The sequence below is a fragment of the Vicugna pacos genome, chromosome 3, assembly GCF_048564905.1.
Source record: "Vicugna pacos chromosome 3, VicPac4, whole genome shotgun sequence".
Lineage (NCBI taxonomy): Eukaryota > Metazoa > Chordata > Mammalia > Artiodactyla > Camelidae > Vicugna > Vicugna pacos.
This window is the reverse complement of record NC_132989.1, coordinates 95,716,464-95,735,668: the sequence shown is the minus strand read 5'-3', so window position 1 is coordinate 95,735,668 and position 19,205 is coordinate 95,716,464. Positions and strand designations below refer to the sequence as shown.

At 35.3% G+C, this 19,205-nt stretch overlaps 2 protein-coding genes across 4 annotated transcripts in view; one reads left to right on the top strand and one right to left on the bottom strand.

Annotated features, from left to right (window-relative positions):
- Positions 1 to 4,319, top strand: part of SKP2 (S-phase kinase associated protein 2) — a 31,415-nt gene extending 27,096 nt beyond the window's left edge. For both annotated transcript variants that reach the window (XM_031676672.2, XM_006199666.4), the window contains exon 10: positions 2,376 to 4,319. In XM_031676672.2, coding sequence (XP_031532532.1) covers positions 2,376 to 2,589 — 214 coding nt within the window. In that variant the 3' untranslated portion in view covers positions 2,590 to 4,319. The remainder of the gene's footprint in view (positions 1 to 2,375) is intronic.
- A 3,773-nt stretch (positions 4,320 to 8,092) lies between these two features.
- The window catches only part of NADK2 (NAD kinase 2, mitochondrial), a 42,457-nt gene continuing 31,344 nt past the window's right edge, over positions 8,093 to 19,205 (bottom strand). For both annotated transcript variants that reach the window (XM_072958770.1, XM_072958771.1), the window contains exons 9-12: positions 15,288 to 15,343; positions 15,095 to 15,148; positions 12,601 to 12,724; positions 8,093 to 10,204 (exon numbers count right to left, since the gene is read on the bottom strand). In XM_072958770.1, coding sequence (XP_072814871.1) covers positions 10,066 to 10,204; positions 12,601 to 12,724; positions 15,095 to 15,148; positions 15,288 to 15,343 — 373 coding nt within the window. In that variant the 3' untranslated portion in view covers positions 8,093 to 10,065. The remainder of the gene's footprint in view (positions 10,205 to 12,600; positions 12,725 to 15,094; positions 15,149 to 15,287; positions 15,344 to 19,205) is intronic.

Sequence of the window (19,205 nt, the reverse complement as noted above, 5' to 3'; positions counted from 1 at the left end):
CAATCTTTTGTTTACCAAAACTAAACGGAGACACTTAAGACATAATCAGTATCACTTTATTCTTCTTAAGTTAGAAATAATGGCTCAAGTACTATATTCATTTCCTCCCCTAGTTTCCTTTTCAGTCATTTCTGTGGTAGTATATTTATTTATTTATTTTTTAAGATGTAATTTTTATTTTACAATTCCTGTACAAGGTTAAATTGGATAAGTATTGGGGTTTTTTTCTCTTTTTTTAACATTTTTTATTGAGTTATAGTCATTTTCCAATATTGTGTCAAATTCCAGTGTAGAGCACAACTTTTCAGTTATACATGAACATGCATATATTCGTTGCCACACTTTTTTTTTTCGCTGTGAGCTACCACAAGATATTGTATATATTTCCCTGTGCTATACAGTATAATCTTGTTTATCTATTCTACATTTTGAAATCCCAGTCTTCCGCGGTAGTTTTTAATTGATAGTTGTGCGTGTGCTCTGTGGTTTTGTAGGTGATACACGTACAAAAGCCTTTTTTTTTTCTTCTGGTCTCCTGAAAATTGTAAAGACTTTCTGGTTTTTCAGCTTGGGAATGATCATTCATCCACCATCCTGTCTGATACTACAGCTCTCCATTCTCACATATAACACCCGAGTGTCTTCCGTGAGTCTAGAGTAATTTCTTTCTTTACCAAGACTCTTCCCCAATGCTGTTGCAGGAACATTTCCCTTTCTGTCATCTGCCATTCCCCATTTTCTCATTACCCCCTGTAGTTTTTTTTTAAATACTATCCACTGCAGAATGACTTACAATTTGGCTACTCTGGATCCCAGAACCAAAATTCTCATGGCTCTTACCAAGTTCTCACTACTCAGATTTCACATAAGAGGGCTTTCAGGCAGGGGTGGGATTGCCTGAAAGCAACTAAGTGATAATAAGTATAAACATCTATGTATCTACCTTTCTCTATATTCCTGTTTATATTCCAGAGATTAGCTTCCTTTAAGAACAACAGCAGTTTGTTCCTCCTACTTTTTTTTATTCTGTTGTGACCTCCAGATCTTATTGCCCCCTTAGAACACCAAGCATATTTATTTTATTTGGCTAGTAGTTTTGTTTTCTAAATTACCCTTCTACTTCTATGCAGCTAATATATATTAAACATCCATCATGTTTAAGACACTTTATTGAGTGCAGAATAAATACTCTTGGAGGATTAGGAAAAGTCAGAGAGCAGGTTTAGCAGGGAAGGTCTTAAGGCCAACTGAACAGTCTGAGGTCTGTAAACACGAGGGAAGTAGCAAAGGTTTTTGAGCTGGGGATGGACAAAAGCTGAGCTGGGCTTTCTGAAGACACATTGAACGTCAGGATGGACATGAAGCTGAAAGGAAGAAAGAGTGGAGGCAAGGTGACAATTATTGTAAGGAAAGTTTGTTTTTTAAGTAATTACTGGCTATGTGGAAATATAAAAGATGCTTCTAATTCTAGGTCATGGATGTGCTCATTGACCTGCAGTGGGATTTTGTTGACATTCCAAACCAAATATTCCCTTTCCTGAGACTTTGTACTGTGTGTCCCAACCTGGAGCAAATACAGATCAGAGGGATGAATGTCTAAGCACACAGATCTGGGTTAAGAAAAAAGAATCATTACCCAAAAGTATTTACTCTGGGGAAACAGGCTCCCTTTTATGGGGGACGAGAATTTCACTGTTGACAGAGTTGTGTTTCACCTAATGTGAAATACCTAGGAAGGAAGAGGACTGCGTTACATGTGGCAGGAGAAAAATGATAATAAATAGAGAAGTAAGGTGGCTATTGCCCCCATCTACACAGAACCCTGCCTACAATATCGTTGTGAAGTCACCGTTAGGTTTCGTCGAATATAATGGACTTGTTGAATATTAGCCATTATTAAGAAGTTATCGACTCTGCTCACGTCTCCTTTTGAGAAGGTGAGCCTCGCTCAGATAAAGGTCAAGTCCATATGCTTAAATTGTATGTAACTTTTGGTGATTCCAACAGATGCCTCAGTAAAACGTTTACTTTTCCCATCACTAGCTTGCTAGCTTCTCGTTACAACGCAGTGATACTTTTCAGTATAAATCAACAAAGGGAGAAAGGAAGCGAAGATGGTTGTGTTGTAAATAAACCTTGGAGTTTTGAGGTTAGGAATTCAACAAAATGCACTTGGGTGTTTCCTAAGGCCATGTTGCCCGAGCTATAGCTTGTGCTTTGTGATTTGATTCACTTTTGCTATTTTCTCAGATCATTGATTGCAAGTTACGTCTTCAGTTTGCATTTTATAAGAACTTGTAAAAACTGGGTCATGTAACTAGTGGAATCGTTACCATAGATACCGCTGCTCTGAAAAGTCTCTCTCTTCTTTCCAGTGAACTTGGCGAAATCCCCACACTAAAAACACTACAAGTCTTTGGAATCGTGCCAGATACTACCCTTCAACTGTTAAAGGAAGCCCTTCCTCATCTACAGATTAATTGTTCCCATTTCACCACCATTGCCAGGCCAACCATTGGCAACAAAAAGAATCAGGAGATATGGGGCATCAAATGCCGACTGACACTGCAAAAGCCCAGTTGTCTATGAAGTATCTATTGCAGGATGGTGTCTCCTCCTTTCTTTGAACAGGGAAAATAGGCAGGAAGCCCAATTGCTGGAGAGCTCAGCTATTTTTATTCTTGGTTTTCCCTTGCCTTCTTTCTACAAGTATATTAGAGAACCATTTGAGAGAGAAAACTTTGAAGTCTTGTTTTTTTTAAAGGACTAAGAAAGCTTTTATCACTGATATACCCTTAAAAGCCTAAGTTGATGGCCTTTTGTAATTTTAGGAGAGTAAGCCTGTAATTTCAGGATATCTTGAAGAGCAAGATTTGAGCCACCTCTTCCAAGTGCCCTTCTTATTAAATCTATTAAGAATCAAGCTTCAAAATCACCACCAGCAAATCATTTTCATAGCCTATATGGCAGCTGAGCTTTCTTCTATTTAATTTGTCAGTACTGCTTTCTAAGACATAGATTTGCAAGAATAATAAGCTATTTGTATTATAAGCTGAACAGAGTGAGACTCATAGAGTAGATTGAGGCAGTCTCTCCTGAGGATTGAAAGAAAAATGCTTTGAAAGAAATTTCAGCTTTGCCTTTAGATTTGAAAATAGGTTGATGGAAACAAATAGCCCTGAGCAATTCACCTTAAAACCTAAGTTTAAAAAAAGCAAACAACCAGCCAACCAGAGGTAGAGAGTTGGTAGAGAATTTGAAGGCTCAGGAGGCAACTTTCTATGACAGGTTAACCTGAATGATCCTCCAACGCACGTGAATGAAGTCTCCTTTATGTACTGTGTTCCCAGGATTCTCAATCAGCTGAGGAAATTTAATTGTGGACTTCTGACTTTATGATCAAATTATGTTAATGTGTGTTCTTTAGCTTTTAAAATGACTTGCTTTGTTTTAGAAAGGTGGTAGTGACCGGTCAGTCTCTAATTCTTGAAATGTTGGATGGAAGGCTGAACTGAGGTTGCCTGCCATGTTCCTTTTTCGCTGAGGTTCTTGAAGTTATTTTTATATTACTCTGGAATCAAGTATTTTAAATTGTCCTTTTTTTTCCTTCTTAATGGTCTCCCACAATGATGGTTTGAAACTACCCATTTTATAAGGTTGCTGGACGTTGAGTTCCCTAAGAGGAACCGCATGTTCCTTTCTGTCAGAAACACACACTAGAAGTAGGTGTATGTCCCACACAGTTTCAGAGCAAGTAAGCACAACTTGCACCTACATAAAAGTGAAGACTCAGGTGTTGAACCTTTTGCTAACATCAGTGATTTTTTTAATGATACATAGAAGCAACAGGATTAAATTCTACTTAAAAAAACATAAAACACTAATTTCTTTTTTAAATTGAGGACCTCTCGTATGTTCAAAATGGAACAAAAGCCAGAACTCATCCTTTCGATTAACATTGCTTAAGTCAGATTTTTCAAATGTTAGAAACAGTGGTATGAAGTGCCCTGATCTGTTCAGGCCTAAGGGAGAAAATTTTCAAGTAGTGTGCTACAGGGAATGATTAGGTTTCAATTTCGTAGTAGTTAAAAAGTGCTAAATACTACTTGAAATTATTGTTTACAGATTAGTGACAAGGGCTGGAGACAGGCTCCGGTTGGACTCTGACTTCCGGATGCCCTCAGACATACAGTACTTCCAAACTCAAGTCCAGCCATAAGCTATTTTGCTAACGTGTCAGAGTAATCTGTATTTTTGTATGTGATTTCTACTTTTATAGACTTGTTTTAAAATAAAACACATTTTTATAAGAACGAGTACTTCAGCTAAGTTGTATTCCTTTCTTTCTCTTTTTTTCCTTGAGTACTGTGGTTAAAATTAGCATTTGGTGGGGTGTGTGATTTGTCTCAGCCCTCTGAAAAAGGCCCTTCAAAACAAGCCCTGACCTGGTCCTTTTTGCCCCATCTACTTCGTGTGCTTGTTGTCAAATTAAAATGTCTGTAATACTGTGACAAGGGGCTAAATACAGGCTTGTTGTGGTTAAAGTGCTTCTCAAAGAAATGACATTTATAAAACATTTAAGTGATAAATGATTGTTAAGTACCGTCAATAAAAGTTAGCTAGTAGCACTTTTTAAATACAAACTTGATCAGCTTATAATTGTGTATTTTAATCTCATTAAGAAACTATTTGGATGGCTTCCTAATACCCTGCATCCAGAGCTCTTCCAGGAACTCAATTCCTTTAGATCTCATCCATTCAAATGGTAGAACAGTGGCCCAGTTCTTTGCTTCTTTTTTTATATTATCACTGCTATGCTTCCTTTTTTGTTTTTAATTATGAAAAATGTCAAATGCAAAAGGTAGAGAAGAGGATGAACCTCATTACCCACTTTCAACAGTCATTAACTCATGGCCAGCCTCGTCTCATCCATCTCCCATCCCCCTGCCCCTCCATCACACATTTTGAAGTAAAACCCAGAATTATGACTTAATAAATAGTTCAGTATATACCTTTAAGAGATATTTTCCTAAATTAATTCTGAAACATTAAATATCAAGATGGTGTTGGAAATTCCACAGCTGTCGAAAGTGTTTTATTGCATGGATTTGTTTCGATCAGGCTCCAAACATTGTTCATACGTTGCATTTGCTTGATACGGACATTTTCTTAAGTTTCTTAATCTTTGGGTTCCCCTTCTTTATTATCCTTACAACTTATTTGTTGAAGAAACTACGTTGTTTGTCCAGTGTTCCACATTCTGGGTTTTGCTGATGTGATCGATCCCTGGAGTATTGTTTAACATGTTAATCTGTCCCCTATTTCCATAAACTGGTAGTTGGTTCCAGCAGCAGAAAGTTCCTAACCAAGAGTGATTTTGCCACCCAAGAGACACTTGGGAACATCTGAAAACAGTTTTGGTTGTCACAGGTGGAGAGGTGCCACTGGCATCTAGCAGGTAGACTAAGGATGCTGCTGACCATCCAGGACAGCTCCCCACAACAAAGAATTATCTGGTCCCAAACCTCAATAGTGCCAGTGTTGAACCCTGATCTAGAGGCTTATCCTATCAAGTTTTGTTTTGTTTGGTTTCACAGGGTGATACTTGATAGATAGTATTATGTCCTTCCTTCAAGAAGTGCATAACATCTGGCTGTCATTCTTTTTATGATGTTAACATCTACCTCTGGTCCTTGGGTCCTCCCTCTCCTATACCCTAGCCACAAGTTCCCAAGATATGAAGCCAAATGCAGAATTTTTATTTCTGTACAAAGTGATGCATTCCTTCTATCCTGGTGAACTCAATCACAATCCAGCATTTACTAATGATCTGCAGTGTGGATAATGTGTTTGAACGACGGCAGGGGAAGGTGCTGACCATAAGGAATGGCACTGAGTAGTGTCCAGGAAAACTAGAAGAACACCATTCCACAGGATACCCTAGCCTTGGAACAAACAAGAAGGCAACCTCCTTCGTTATCACTCCTTTCCCATCCCCACCTAGCCAGGTATCCCGGGAAGTCAAAAAGCTCTCATCACCAAGGGACCAACGCCTCACAAAACAGGTTGAAGTGCTAAAGCCCATACTAATCTCCCTTTATGGATTTGTTTTGCTTTAATATTTATTTTTACTTTTTAGTGAATCCAAATGTCAAAATGCTGATTTTTTGGTATTTCTTAAAGTAGGTATCTAACTTGCACATTTGAGCATTAAAATCAGTGTATTTTCAGGTCTTCAGATGGCAGGGGCTGTGACTGATGAAAGACAATAAAGCAGACTTTTTCCATAGCTATACATTTTTAAATTAATAGGCACACTGGAGTGTGTCATATCCCAACCATTACCATGCATTTATATTGGCTTTTAAACAAAAACTAGCACATAGTCATTTATATTGGCTTTTAAAATTCCTTTTCACTCAAAACTATTGATTTACTACTCGGGATAACTGCAGGTTCATTTGCAGTGGTTTGCTCCATGAGCCAGAAAGCAGAAAGGTAGGACTTTGACAATAATACATTCATCCAAAACTACAGGCGAAGTGGATAATCCACAGCAACCCATTTAAACGACTAGTGAAAATATTTGAAAGAATGGTTTTGTGAAGAATCATTCCATCAACAAATGATGTTTTGAAGCAAAGATCTGAGGCAGAAGATAGCTGTGTAATAAAACTTAATTACCAAAGGTATTTTAAATAGATCATTTTCTTGTGAAAGCCAAGAAGAACCTGACAAATTGTTCAAGCTCTCTTCAATCATTTAAAGAAAATAAGTGTAGGGGAAAAAAACAAAAGTTGCAGTTGGGGGAAATGTATTTAAAAGAACAGTTTGTAAAAAAAACCTGTTTCTCAAATACTGTCCTACTAACTTCAACTATCCAAACATCAGAAACTGCCCCCTCCACCCCCCGACAGACTCCCTGAGAATGTTTCAGCATAGTAAAACCACCATTTATTATTGTAATAGGCAATTTCTTCTCTAGCTATGCCAGTTTTGAAGTATTCATTGTGAGAAGTTACAAATCAGAATTCAACCCCTACTCCCAGTGAACTAACAATCTGATATAAAAAGCTGTGTATCTCTTCAACAGTCTTTTCAGGATCTCAAAAATCTGAATTTTTGCTTTTAATTGTTGATGTTTGATTTTTGAAAAGAGAAGACAAAATTAGTTATAATCCATGCCTTTGCTATCCTATAAAACATTCAAATTAACACAACATTCTTTTCTGTTTTTTTTTTCTTTTGACTTCATGTTTAGTCAGTAATTTTCTTAAAAATCTATCACAAAATGAAGCTCATGACACTTTAAAAAAATACTCTTCATGCTTTCCTTCATGTAGAAAACTTAATAAGCCTTCTTATTGACTTACACTCTAATACTTTCATGGTTATTTTTAATGTTAAAGAATAAGTTGCACTTGAAATAATTCCTCTTTGTGGTTCAGCAGTTCATCAGCATGTTTACTCTTACCCTCCCCCTTATATTTTAAATTATATATATAATATTTTCACTATATCATTTACATATCATGTTATGCCTGGGATCTTTTTTGCACAACTGTCTTGGTAGATAACTATCCTTAAGTATAATGATGCACATACTATATTGGCACAATGAATTAGTGATTTAAATTCTAAATTTACATCATTGTTTTCACAGCAGAGCAATAGATAATCCTTAAATTTATATTGGACAACTTTTTCAACTCAAGTATTTTTCAATAAAATTTGTGTTAATGGTTCTTTGTATTTTATTCTTTTTTTATATTTAAAAAATGAATTCAATGGAAATTCTTTATACTCAAAGGCTATATATATTTAGCAAAACATGTAACATGATCTGATTTACTGAGGCCATTAATATAAATACATATGGAGCATCAAAAATATTAACTCAAAATTATCTGAGGAGTCTATCTCCATTTGCCACGTAAGCACTGTGTCACATATTAGCAGTGAATGAAGTCAGCAGGGCACAGAATACATAGCAGTGGGGAAAAAGGCCTGCTTGAAACAACTTGGGGGAAATCTGGTTTTCAAATGACCCATAATATGAGCTAAAGGAATAAATGAAGTAAAAAAGAAAAGATAAGAGTAGTTTCATTTTATTCACACATAATTGCCATTAAAAGATTAACTCATTCATGAAAAACATTTTTGCTATTCTAACATCCTTTGCCTCTCATCGTCTCTTACAAATAAAACCCTACCACCGAGCAGAAATGTTAGAAGTTATATCACAAATGGAGCACATTAAGTATTTTTAAAACCTTTAAAATATGGCTTATGAACAATTTTACACAGCAGGTTACCTATTAATATGTTACATATTAATAGATCTATGGTACCATTTTGGATAATCAAATTTTCTTGATATTAAAGATGGAGCTGGAATTTTTGTCAAAAAGGTATTTTAAACCTGTTAGGGAGGTTTTATAGTGTGGAATTTTACTTCTTTATCAAGTGGCATCTTAAGTATATCATTTTTAAATCAAACCAGAAACTAGATCCATCTCTGGGAAAACACTAATTTTTACTGTATGCATCCTGTAAACTCCTTGCTGTGAGTGTCTATGCAGATACTCTAAACTAAGAAAAGGAAAACAGATTCTTGTTCTGGATATACATCAAAACCTAAATTACCCTTGTATAGTAACATTTATATAAAAATGTTGAATTTGACAAAAACATGATAAATGCTGCCAGAACTAAGAGCACTCAATTTGATGATACATTCTAGCTTTCAAAGAATTTATGTCTGAGCTCACTAGACTCAAGTTCTATCAGACAGAGTCTGTTTACTTTACCAGTGTATATCCAGCACCTGTCACAGTACATGGCACAGAGTGGGTGTTCAATAAATATGTCAATGACTCAAGAAAAATTCTAGCAGCAAGTAAAAACAAAACCAATAAAACTTTGAATAATTGGAATGAGAATACCAACTGTCTCATGATACTGCAAGAGGTGCTTTCTGTGATAATTCTAGGGTTACTTATAAGTAGATCAGGAATTAGGTACAGAAACTGTCATAATAGAGAAAAAAGAAAAGCCGTAACATTTTATCTTCCAAAGCTAAAATGTAAAACTTGGAATATGAGCTAGGTGAAACCTACCATGATATTAAGTAAGGCAATTCCAAAACTAATATGTTTCGCATATTTATTAAGTAATCCATTTTCTGACAATACTCCTAACACTAGGCAAAAATCTTTTTCAAAGGTTTTACCAAACTCCTAATAGAATATGTCTAATCAGTTCAGCCTTTGAATCTTTGAATCCATGTTACAGAGTTTTAAATATGGAAGAACTTTATTAGACTCAAACCATTTTTAAAAAATTACCTAAGACCTAATATAGTTGTTGGATAATTAAAACATCCCTTAACAGTGTCATGATTTTGTCCAGATATATTTCACCCAGCATTGTCAAAATTAACCTGACAGTCAATTAAATGAAAACAGCTATAAATAATTTCAAAAATGATTGCTTTAAGTTTTAAAATCAATAGTCATCACAATAGCATTGTGTCCTGAAATTAGAAAACTCCTAGCATATATAAAAACACATTTACCTACTTCAGTTAGGTCAATGTCAGGATTTATCAAAATTCTCCATCATCAAAGTTTTTTAAAAATCTTGATTTTTAGATACTATAAAAAATACTAATTAAATATGTGTTTGGTCTGACCAATTCCACAAAGTTAGGGGGGAAAGTAAGGGGAAAAAAAACTTGTACAGTTAAATTTCAAATCCTGAACATTAATCCTTTATTGGAGCCTACCTCTCTAAATTTAAAAAGATACCAGCACTCTTGGAAACCAAGTATGAGCAATATAGAAATTTCACTGGTATGAATTCTAATCAGTTTAGTCCATCCATTTTCTTACACAGTGAACATCTTTTCCAACAGAAGAATAATGCAAATCTCACTTTCTTGGTCACCTTTGAGCCCAAGGCCAACCAGTCTCGACAATAACCAAAAAATGTAGCTTTGTGACCGGCAGTCTGTTTTTGCAGTAAAACTTTTTCCGGTAGTTATCTGTCATCTGAGGAAACCCTTCACTGTTCTAGAAGCACAGTTCGAAGCTCATCTTCTTTATTGATCAACATTGAAGCAATTGCTCCATCATTAAACTCAAAAGAAGTTCCTCCATCCACAACCATGCAGGCATCCCAACAACGAGAACGGACACAAACCCTGAGCAGAAAGAAACATCTTTCAACATTAAATATCAACAGTTTTCTTACCCCTAAATTATAGTTTCTTTAAAACACTTAATTTTTATCTAAACTAGCAGATAGATCATTTGGCCTTGATATTAAAAAATCAAAGTTGCTCTTTGGTATGAGACAATTAGTGACTATGTGATTACATGGATACATTATCAAAACAATTTCAAAATTTAAATGTTCAGGATAGCTCCATTCACCCAAACATTTATCAGGGAACAAGTTCAGATCTGATGGAACTCATATGCTTTTTTTGAATGTTATTACCATTACAATTATTTTAGGTATTGAGCAAGGATGTAACCTATCTTTTTGTGAAAATTTTACTTATATGTAACATACAGAAAAGGTACAAATTATGAGGGTACAACACGATAATCAAACATACACACATAATCACCCCCCAAATTAGGAATCAAATGTTACCTAGTTCCCCAGAAGCTCTCTTAATGCTCTTACTCCAATCCCCAGTCACTACCCCGGCCCCACTTTCCCAAGCATATCCACTATCCTAACTTCAATCACCACAGCAGTAATAGCTTTGTGTATTCTTCAACTTTATATAAATAGAAGAATACAATAGGTATGCCTGTGTCTAGCTTCTTTTGCTTAAGATATTTATGAAATCACCCATGTTATTACATGTAGCAATACTGTGTTTACTTTCATTGCTGTATGAAAATACTTGCACCATTTGAGAACACCAGGATTTAAGTCATCTCTTCTACTATTCATGGGCATTTGGGTTTCTACCTATTAGGAATGTTGCTACTGTGAATACGCTTGAGCATGTCTCTTGGTGCACACCTTTCTGTCAGTGTATCCATTCCTGTTGGATGTACATCTTGGAGTTACTGGGTCAATATGCCACATTCAGCTTTGGTAGGTAACTGCCAAACAATTTTCCAAACTATTCCTAACAGTTGTCTATAAAGTTCTAGTTGCTCCACTTATCATCAACTGGTATTTTAGCTATTCTGGGGGGTGTGTCTGATACCATATTATGTAGTTTTAATGTGCATTTCCCAGATGAATAGTAAGATCAAGAATATTTTGGGGGTGTTTTCCTAATCTGTAGCCTTCCTTTATTCCTTATATGAGGGTCTTTTTTTTTAATTTTGCATTTTTGTTTGTTTGTTTTTGGGGGTGGAGGTAATTAGGTTTGTTTGTTTGTTTACTTAATGTGAGGTACTGAGGCCCATGCCCTCCTGCAATGTAAGCACCGAGCTATATCCTCCCCTCAAGGATGTTTTTTCCATATACTTGTCAGCCATTTTGATACCCTCTTCTGTAAAATGCCTGTCCAAGACTTTTGACCATTTTTCTACTAGGTTGCCTGTCTTTTTCTTATTGAAAAATTTCTTGGACGAATTTTTATAATATATTCTGGGTATGAATCATTGCTGGATACAAGTACTACAAGTATCTCACTCTGGCTTGCCTTTTTATTTTCTTAATGGTGTCTTGCTTTAACAAAAGTACTTAATTCTAATGTAGTTCAATTTATCAATCTTGCTGCTAAGAGATATTTTCCAACTGCCAAGGTCATAAAGCTATTCTCCCATTTATATGAGCAAACATTTAAATGAATCTTTATAGACAGTCTCACCCAAACTGAGTATAGATTTGTTGATTAACCAAAATTAACTCTCAAATGCTAAAGCGATTTTTAAGTATGATGAGTTTCCTTTTTAGTGTCTCTCTTGGAAAAAATCAATTATGTATTTTCAAAACACACAGATGGACACTATAAGCAGCAATTTGTAATTAAACTGCTCTTTGCTTGCTATGAGATAGATGACATTTTTTCATAATTACAGGTTTTCCTGTTAGTTTGGAAAACTGGGTAACTCTTACAAAATAAGAAATTATAAACATTTTTGTATATCCTCTTCTCAAAAAAGAAAATCTGAGGCAAATTCAATAGATGTGGGAAGGGGGGCTCATGTTAGGGAAAAGCTGAAAGAAATGACTTCCACTCTAAAGGGTTATTGCTATACAAGTTAGGCTTATATGCTTCTGTTCCACAGCATATTAAAAAAAGTTGCTTTCCAGTTTCCTTTATAATGATAATTTGATCTTGTTGTATCTTAATATATTTTTAAAAAATAAAAAAGCCCATATCACCCAATTAAATAACTAGATCCTTTCTATTCATTTAAATTTTAGTTTCTCTAAAATGGCACAATAAGTTTTAAAGAAAATATCACTTTAGCCAGGTTAGCATGATACCTCATTAGCTCCACAGGTCCTACTTTTCCTTTTCCTTTGAATGAGTGAATTTAATGAAATTACTTTAAAACCAAGTATGCTTTATAATTACAAGAGATGAAAACAATCACAAGTCGGTTTTTGGAAGCTTACTTTGAGGTGAAACAGCGCTGACGACTGCTTGAGAAAACTCTGTTTGCTATTGGTTCTCGAATACTGAAAAGTATTTTTGGTTCTTCTGGACTGTAAAGCAGTGATTCATTATATTCATTTGTTACTATAAAAGAGAAAAGCAGAATATTAGCACCTTTAGTGAAAGACTTCTGAGTGTTTTACAATTCTGAGAAGGGTAAACGAAAGTGGATGCTATCGCCAACTTAAACGCAGCTCTATTCCAAAGGTCTGTTTGGCAGGAAGTTTCTTGGAACTCACAATACATTCCATTTAAAAAACTAAAAAACAAAACAAAACCCTTATAAGTAAGGAGTAGGTTTCAAGATTAGCCCACAGAAGCCTACATCAACCACAATATAGAAGAAATAGCTACATTGTGTGTAGGGGGGGAACTACAAAGATAGTAATCAAATGAAAATAAAGAAACTAGTTTGAGGCACTCAAAAATGGAACTTGAGTTACCATATTCCCTTGCTAATAAGTTCCTTTCCAAAATATCATGCCAAAGGGTTCCTAAATATAATTATAAATTAATAGTCTTGGTATAAAATGCAGTCTCAAACAATGACAGGCAGTATGCTTTCTCTAACGAAACTGCCATTACTCAAGATATTTTTAGAAATCTTAGAAAGGGACCTGCTCTCTCTCTAACCAAGAGGCACACAAGAGTTGGCATGCAGAGTACAAAGTGGTTAAAGACAACTTGCACAAAGAAATTGGGCTTGAAAGAGTGTTTAATTGACCACCACATTAAAAGTCATTTCTAGATTGTCACATAATCTACGTTATATACCCAAATTTCATTTGAATTATTTGGCTCTTAAATAAAAATATCTAACTCATTCTCAAAAATGAAAATTTGCCTCTCTGGGAACACACACACACACTCACACACACAATATGCTAGCTCTGAAGGAAGTAGCTCTGGAAGTGTCTGTAACAGCAACTGCCCCATTGGCATTCACAACTGCTTCTGAAGACAGTCAAATCTTCAGAAGACTAACATTCCTTCACATAAAGTAAAGTGGTATGTTTACTAACGGAAAAGTCAATCACTGTATTTTATATATAGTGATTTTAAATTAGTTTATATACCTGATATAAATTTCACTTGTTTATATACATTATATTTTAAGTTAAATCATATAATGAAGAATCAATTATTATAAATGCCTAATTTTCCTTTCTTTGATACAGATTTAACACTAATCTTAGCTTACAAGAAGTGACTGAAATAATCTTTTAGGTCTTAAATTGAAAGAAGAAGAAAATAGTCTGTTTTAGAGGGCTGAAAGGGACCTCAGAGATTTAGTTCTGTTTACAATTTTAAAGGCAAACCATCTCGCCAACAAAGAAAGTCTTATATGGGAATTCAAAATATATAAATAGATTAACTGACATTGTTAAAATACTTTATCATGTACTGCTAAATCACTCTAAAGGCAACCAATAAGAACATGCCTGTTCTGATAACTCTCTCAAATGCAAATATTTATGGATGACAGTTGCAGTCTTAAATGTGCCAATATCTACCTTATGTCTTAATTTTGTTTTGATTGTGTATGTTGAAAAATTCTTATAAAGGTAGGTAGAGGCAATCATTAACAAGTTTGGATTTTATGTTGATTTTTTAAAATCTTAGGATATTCTTCAATAAAAATAATTTACCTTAAAATCTTAGGATATTCTTCAATTAAACAGAGACAACAAGATTTAGCTTTGAGGTCCATACTTTCAAAAATGATCCTGGTAGATGAGTAGACTTTAGTGTGTTAAAATTTCAGATGCAAATCAAATGACTATGTTTTTCAGTTTAAGAATTTAAATATTTTTTTAAATTAAATTTAAATAATAAATTTCAAGAATTCCTATACACCAGCAAGCTCCTTCCACTCTCTGATTCCACAGTTGAGGAAATGGAGGAATGGAGTCAGTCTTGCCCATCATTTCACAGTGAGAGGCCAGTTTGTTCTGGGATTGAAACCTAAGTCTTCAAACTCTCTGGTCAGCATCCTTTCCCCAGCAGTGCTAGTTCTCTTAAAGGAGCCCCGAAATAACTGGGCGGAGTAAGTAGAAGGTTAAAGCGAACACAGTAGTGAATATGAAGATCAGCATTCACAGCTCAGAGTTCCTTCCCATTCAGAGGATGTTAACAGCAATGGAGTTTAGGTATACATTTCCTATTTTCCAGATGTGTATTTTTCTATATTTTCACATCCCTTAGGATATGTTTGCAGTCACAATGAAATATAACATAGAGGTTGTATTTCCATGGTTAACAAAAATCATATATAAGACTCCAGCTCTAAACTTTTTATTGTTTAAATATATTTAAAAGGATATTATATTAAGAACATGTTTGAGTCAAAAAAGCACTGTTTGCTAATAGACAAGAACACTTCACAATACTATCCTCAAAATCTACACAAAATTTAACTTAAATTGTGAGTAATTATGATCATTTGTCACTGACCTTTCTCTACCAATTCTCTGTTCAATGGAAGATCTAAATTTCCTTGTCGTTTTGCTATTGAAAAAGGAAAGGGGGAAAACATCTTGATTAAATAAAATATTCTGTAACATATAATATAGCTAACATACAATAAAATACATATATGACATAGGATATTATAATTATAAAATATAGTAGCTATCTTGTCACTCACCAATATTTAGAACATCTTCCACAGCCTGAGTTGCAACCCTGTTAATATTGAATGACCTAGAAACAAACACCACATACACTTTAAATTTTAATTCTAAAAACATACTAAAATGAAAAAGGAATAATCCACATAATGTACAAAGAATTCTTATAAATTATCGAGGAAAAAGCAACCAAAAGACAATAACCATGTCACACAGTTTTAAAAAGTGGGCAAAGTATGTGGGCAAACACCTCATGGGCCTACATTAAAAAATGTTCACTCTTACTCATAGTTGAAGAAATACAAATTAAAACAAGATTTTTCTCAGATTTTAAGAAGTAAAAACTGGTAAGTAATGCATTGACAGCGTATGGGAAAAGAAGTATTCTCATACACTTATGGAATTACAGAAACCACAATTGGAGGGCAATTCTGCAATGCCAACATTTAAAATGAGCATATTCTTCAATCTAGTAGTTTATTCTAAAATACACTTGCACATACAATATGCAAAGACAAGAAAGGATATTCACTGAAGCATTATTTATAATAGCAAAACAACCAGGAAGCAAAAATAATAGCAAAACCATAGTAAGCTGGTTAAATAAATTATATTATAGCTACTCAGAGTATTATGTAGATATTAAAAAGACTAAAATACAACTATACGTAATGATACAGAAAGATACCCATATGTTAAAAAACCAAAGGCACTATATGATATACATAAATAAAACTTCCTTATTTTATTGATATTAAAACATTATACACATATTGAGTGGTTGTGTCTCAAGATAAGTACTAGAAATTAAAATGAGAGACTAGCTTTTCATTGTATACCCTTTTGTACTACTTAACATATTTTTAAAACGTGTATTTCTTTAAATTATAAAGTAGTTCTTGAAATGAAAAATCTTTTACCAGTATGATGCCTTGCTTAACCACAAGAAAAAATGTTAACATAAACATGAATGTTTAAAAGTAGCTCTGTGCTGGGGTCCAAAAACATGGTTAAGGAAAGGCTTAAAAACAAAATCTTCTAGGAATTTAGAATTCTTCTGTCTCATAACTCTTCTCACATGGACTTAGTAGATAATTCCAACACCAGGAACAACACTGCATCGTCACATCACTCTAAACCTCATTCAGCGGCTTTTAATACTTTTGAGGAGGAGGAGTAAGAGATACTGTGTATACCCGTCTAATCCTATACCCTCCAAAAACATTTGGACGTTCTCTTAAGAAAAATGCAGACACACAAAATTTCACATTAAAAAATTGAGGTCATTCACAGATCATGTCTGTATACTGGAGACAGATCTAAAATCTGGCCCTTGCCTATCCTATTTTTCCACCTTTATCCACCCTCCAGTTTCACATTCCAAACACCGCAAGCTCATTCAGCCTCCGTACTTTTGCTCATACTTAGTATGTGGTATAAGGCAAAATACTCTGAGTGTGCTGACTTTCTTACTGCTTAGCACGAGGTTCCCAATACCGATCTCATTAGCATTACTGTCACACAAGATGTAAGACACTTAGGGCACTACCTGGCTCAAGGCAAGAGCTCAACACTGAATGAAAATGTCAAATGCAAGGAATATGTATGAGTCATATTCTATTTTCTCTGAATATATGCACCACTGAAAGATACTGTTTTGGAATTCTATTTTAAATGAAAAGTCACAAAAACAAACTGTTTATTAGGGTTCCACTGAGTTAAAATATATACAGGGCAAAAGATATTAGTGATAATATCTCCTTACTACAGTTAGTCAATATTAGAGCAATTCATAAGACTTACTCTAATATTCCTAGAACTTATTAGGGACACCGCAAATCAGCAGAAACTAAGTCCTCTAAATTGGGGTTAAATTAAAACTAATTCCTGTGGCTGTAATCTGAATCTCAGCCAATTCACTCTAACGGTTTACATTCTACATCAAAGACAAACCATATGCCAGAGCAGATGTCAGCTAGCACACAACAATTTTTTCTGCTTAGATCTACAAACTTCACCATTCTGAGTTCCAGTTTGAAATTAGACATAAATTCTATTAAAGACTAACAACTTGAAAGACAAAGAGAGTCTCATATCCTCACCAGCTAGTAAAACTCTTACTTAAGAACACCTCCTCACCCTTAATTACGTCTGCCAGGACGGAGTGTATGGAGGAGGACTGGGAACAGCCTCAGGACTGGCTGGAAACGTAAACGATCCCCCTCCGCAGTGCTTCCCCTGGTGTACGCTGCAAGCGACAGTTCACACTGGGAAGGGCACAGAGGTGACAATGCAAAAATTCAGACACCTGCTATGCAACACAGCCCCTACATCCTATGTCTTGTGGAAGAATTTTTCGAAATGCAAAGATGAGACAGCTAATCCCCGAACTCATTTTCCCCACCTGGCACATAATTGGGCTGTATTTTCCATCCCTTCTTGCCATATAACACATAACAAAGTTCTAGCTAAAGGCATGAGAGTGGATATCATGGGCAACACTTCTAATCAAGTCTCATAAGCCTCCCACAAGGGACCCTCCATGCTTTTCCTCCTTCTGTGGCTCAGGAGTCTACAGTTTGTCCAGAATTTAAATCCTACCTTCACCATTAATTAGCCACTTGTCTTTGGGCAAGTCAGTTAACTTCTGAGACTTTTTATATTGTTAATAAAAGTAAAATCACCTAATTTCAGAGTATTTTTGAGACTTACTAGTGACAAAGAAGTGCTCAAAAATGGTAGTGCTATAAATTGAAATCATTAATATACAGAACATACAGCTTTCCCTCAGCACCCTGGACCCTAGGCTTCTCTTTCCTCTCTACTTTCTGAAGAGAAAAAGGATCAAAAGATAAATGAGAAATGAAATCATAATCAAAGAATTATCAGTAGTGAGAGGGAGGAGAGTAGAACATGTCAGAAGCAAGCACGCTGCACAGGGCTGAGCAGAGAGGGAAAGGGACTGCGTAACCAAGGGGGCAGAGGCAGGACACAGAGAGACAGACACAGTGAGCTGGTTCTACACTACAGCACAGCAGACATGGGAGCCTCTAACAAGCAACAAAGAGAAGACTGAACTTCTAATCTAAGCCATATTTAAATGCAACATCAACACAGGATTCAACTACACAGTGTGTGGCAGAGGAAATAAAACTCCATTTTAAACAATCAAACTGAAGGTCTGATAAGCACTGCTTTAGCTGTGTTTGTGTACATGGCGTCATTCATTCAAAAGTATTTGAGTGAGTATGTATTAAGTACTGTGCTATGCACACAAAAAGTTAAGCAGGAAAAAAATCACTAGTCACCATCCCTGTGCCTCAACTTGCTCAAACTAACTGGGTATGAGCTTATCAGAAAGTACTAATGTGCTAAGTGCTGTAACAGTGCTATGAGGAAAGAGTGCTGAGGAAGGACATAAAAAGGGAGTAATTAAGTAGGCTTATAAAGGAACTAGGTCCTAGTAAAGATTTCCTATAGAAAATGACATTTGAAGACTGGATTTTTCAGCCAGTGGATGGAAAGTAGAGAACGTTCAGGTATTCAATGCAGGAAGAAGTTGCATTGAGCAAAAACAAAAAGCCCAGACAGAATATGGCTTGCGTTGAGAATTGTAAGCAGCTGGCCGTGTTGCTAGCGTGCAGATAGGTTAGAGGTCGGGCAGGAATAGGCTGGCAAGGAAGCTTAGGTCACATTTGAAGGGCCTTATGTAACAACCTGAGTAATCTGAACATAGTCAGGAGTCAATGAAAGCTTTAAAGCACACAAGGGAAATAGTGAGACATATCTACATTTCGGAAATATTGCTCTGTGATAGACTGAATGACAGCCTGAAGAATAAATAAAGGGTGAAGCACAAATACTCACTCAAAAGATGGGGTACTATTCCAAAGAAATAGCAGAAACTAGGGGGCTAGGACTTCAGAAGTACAACT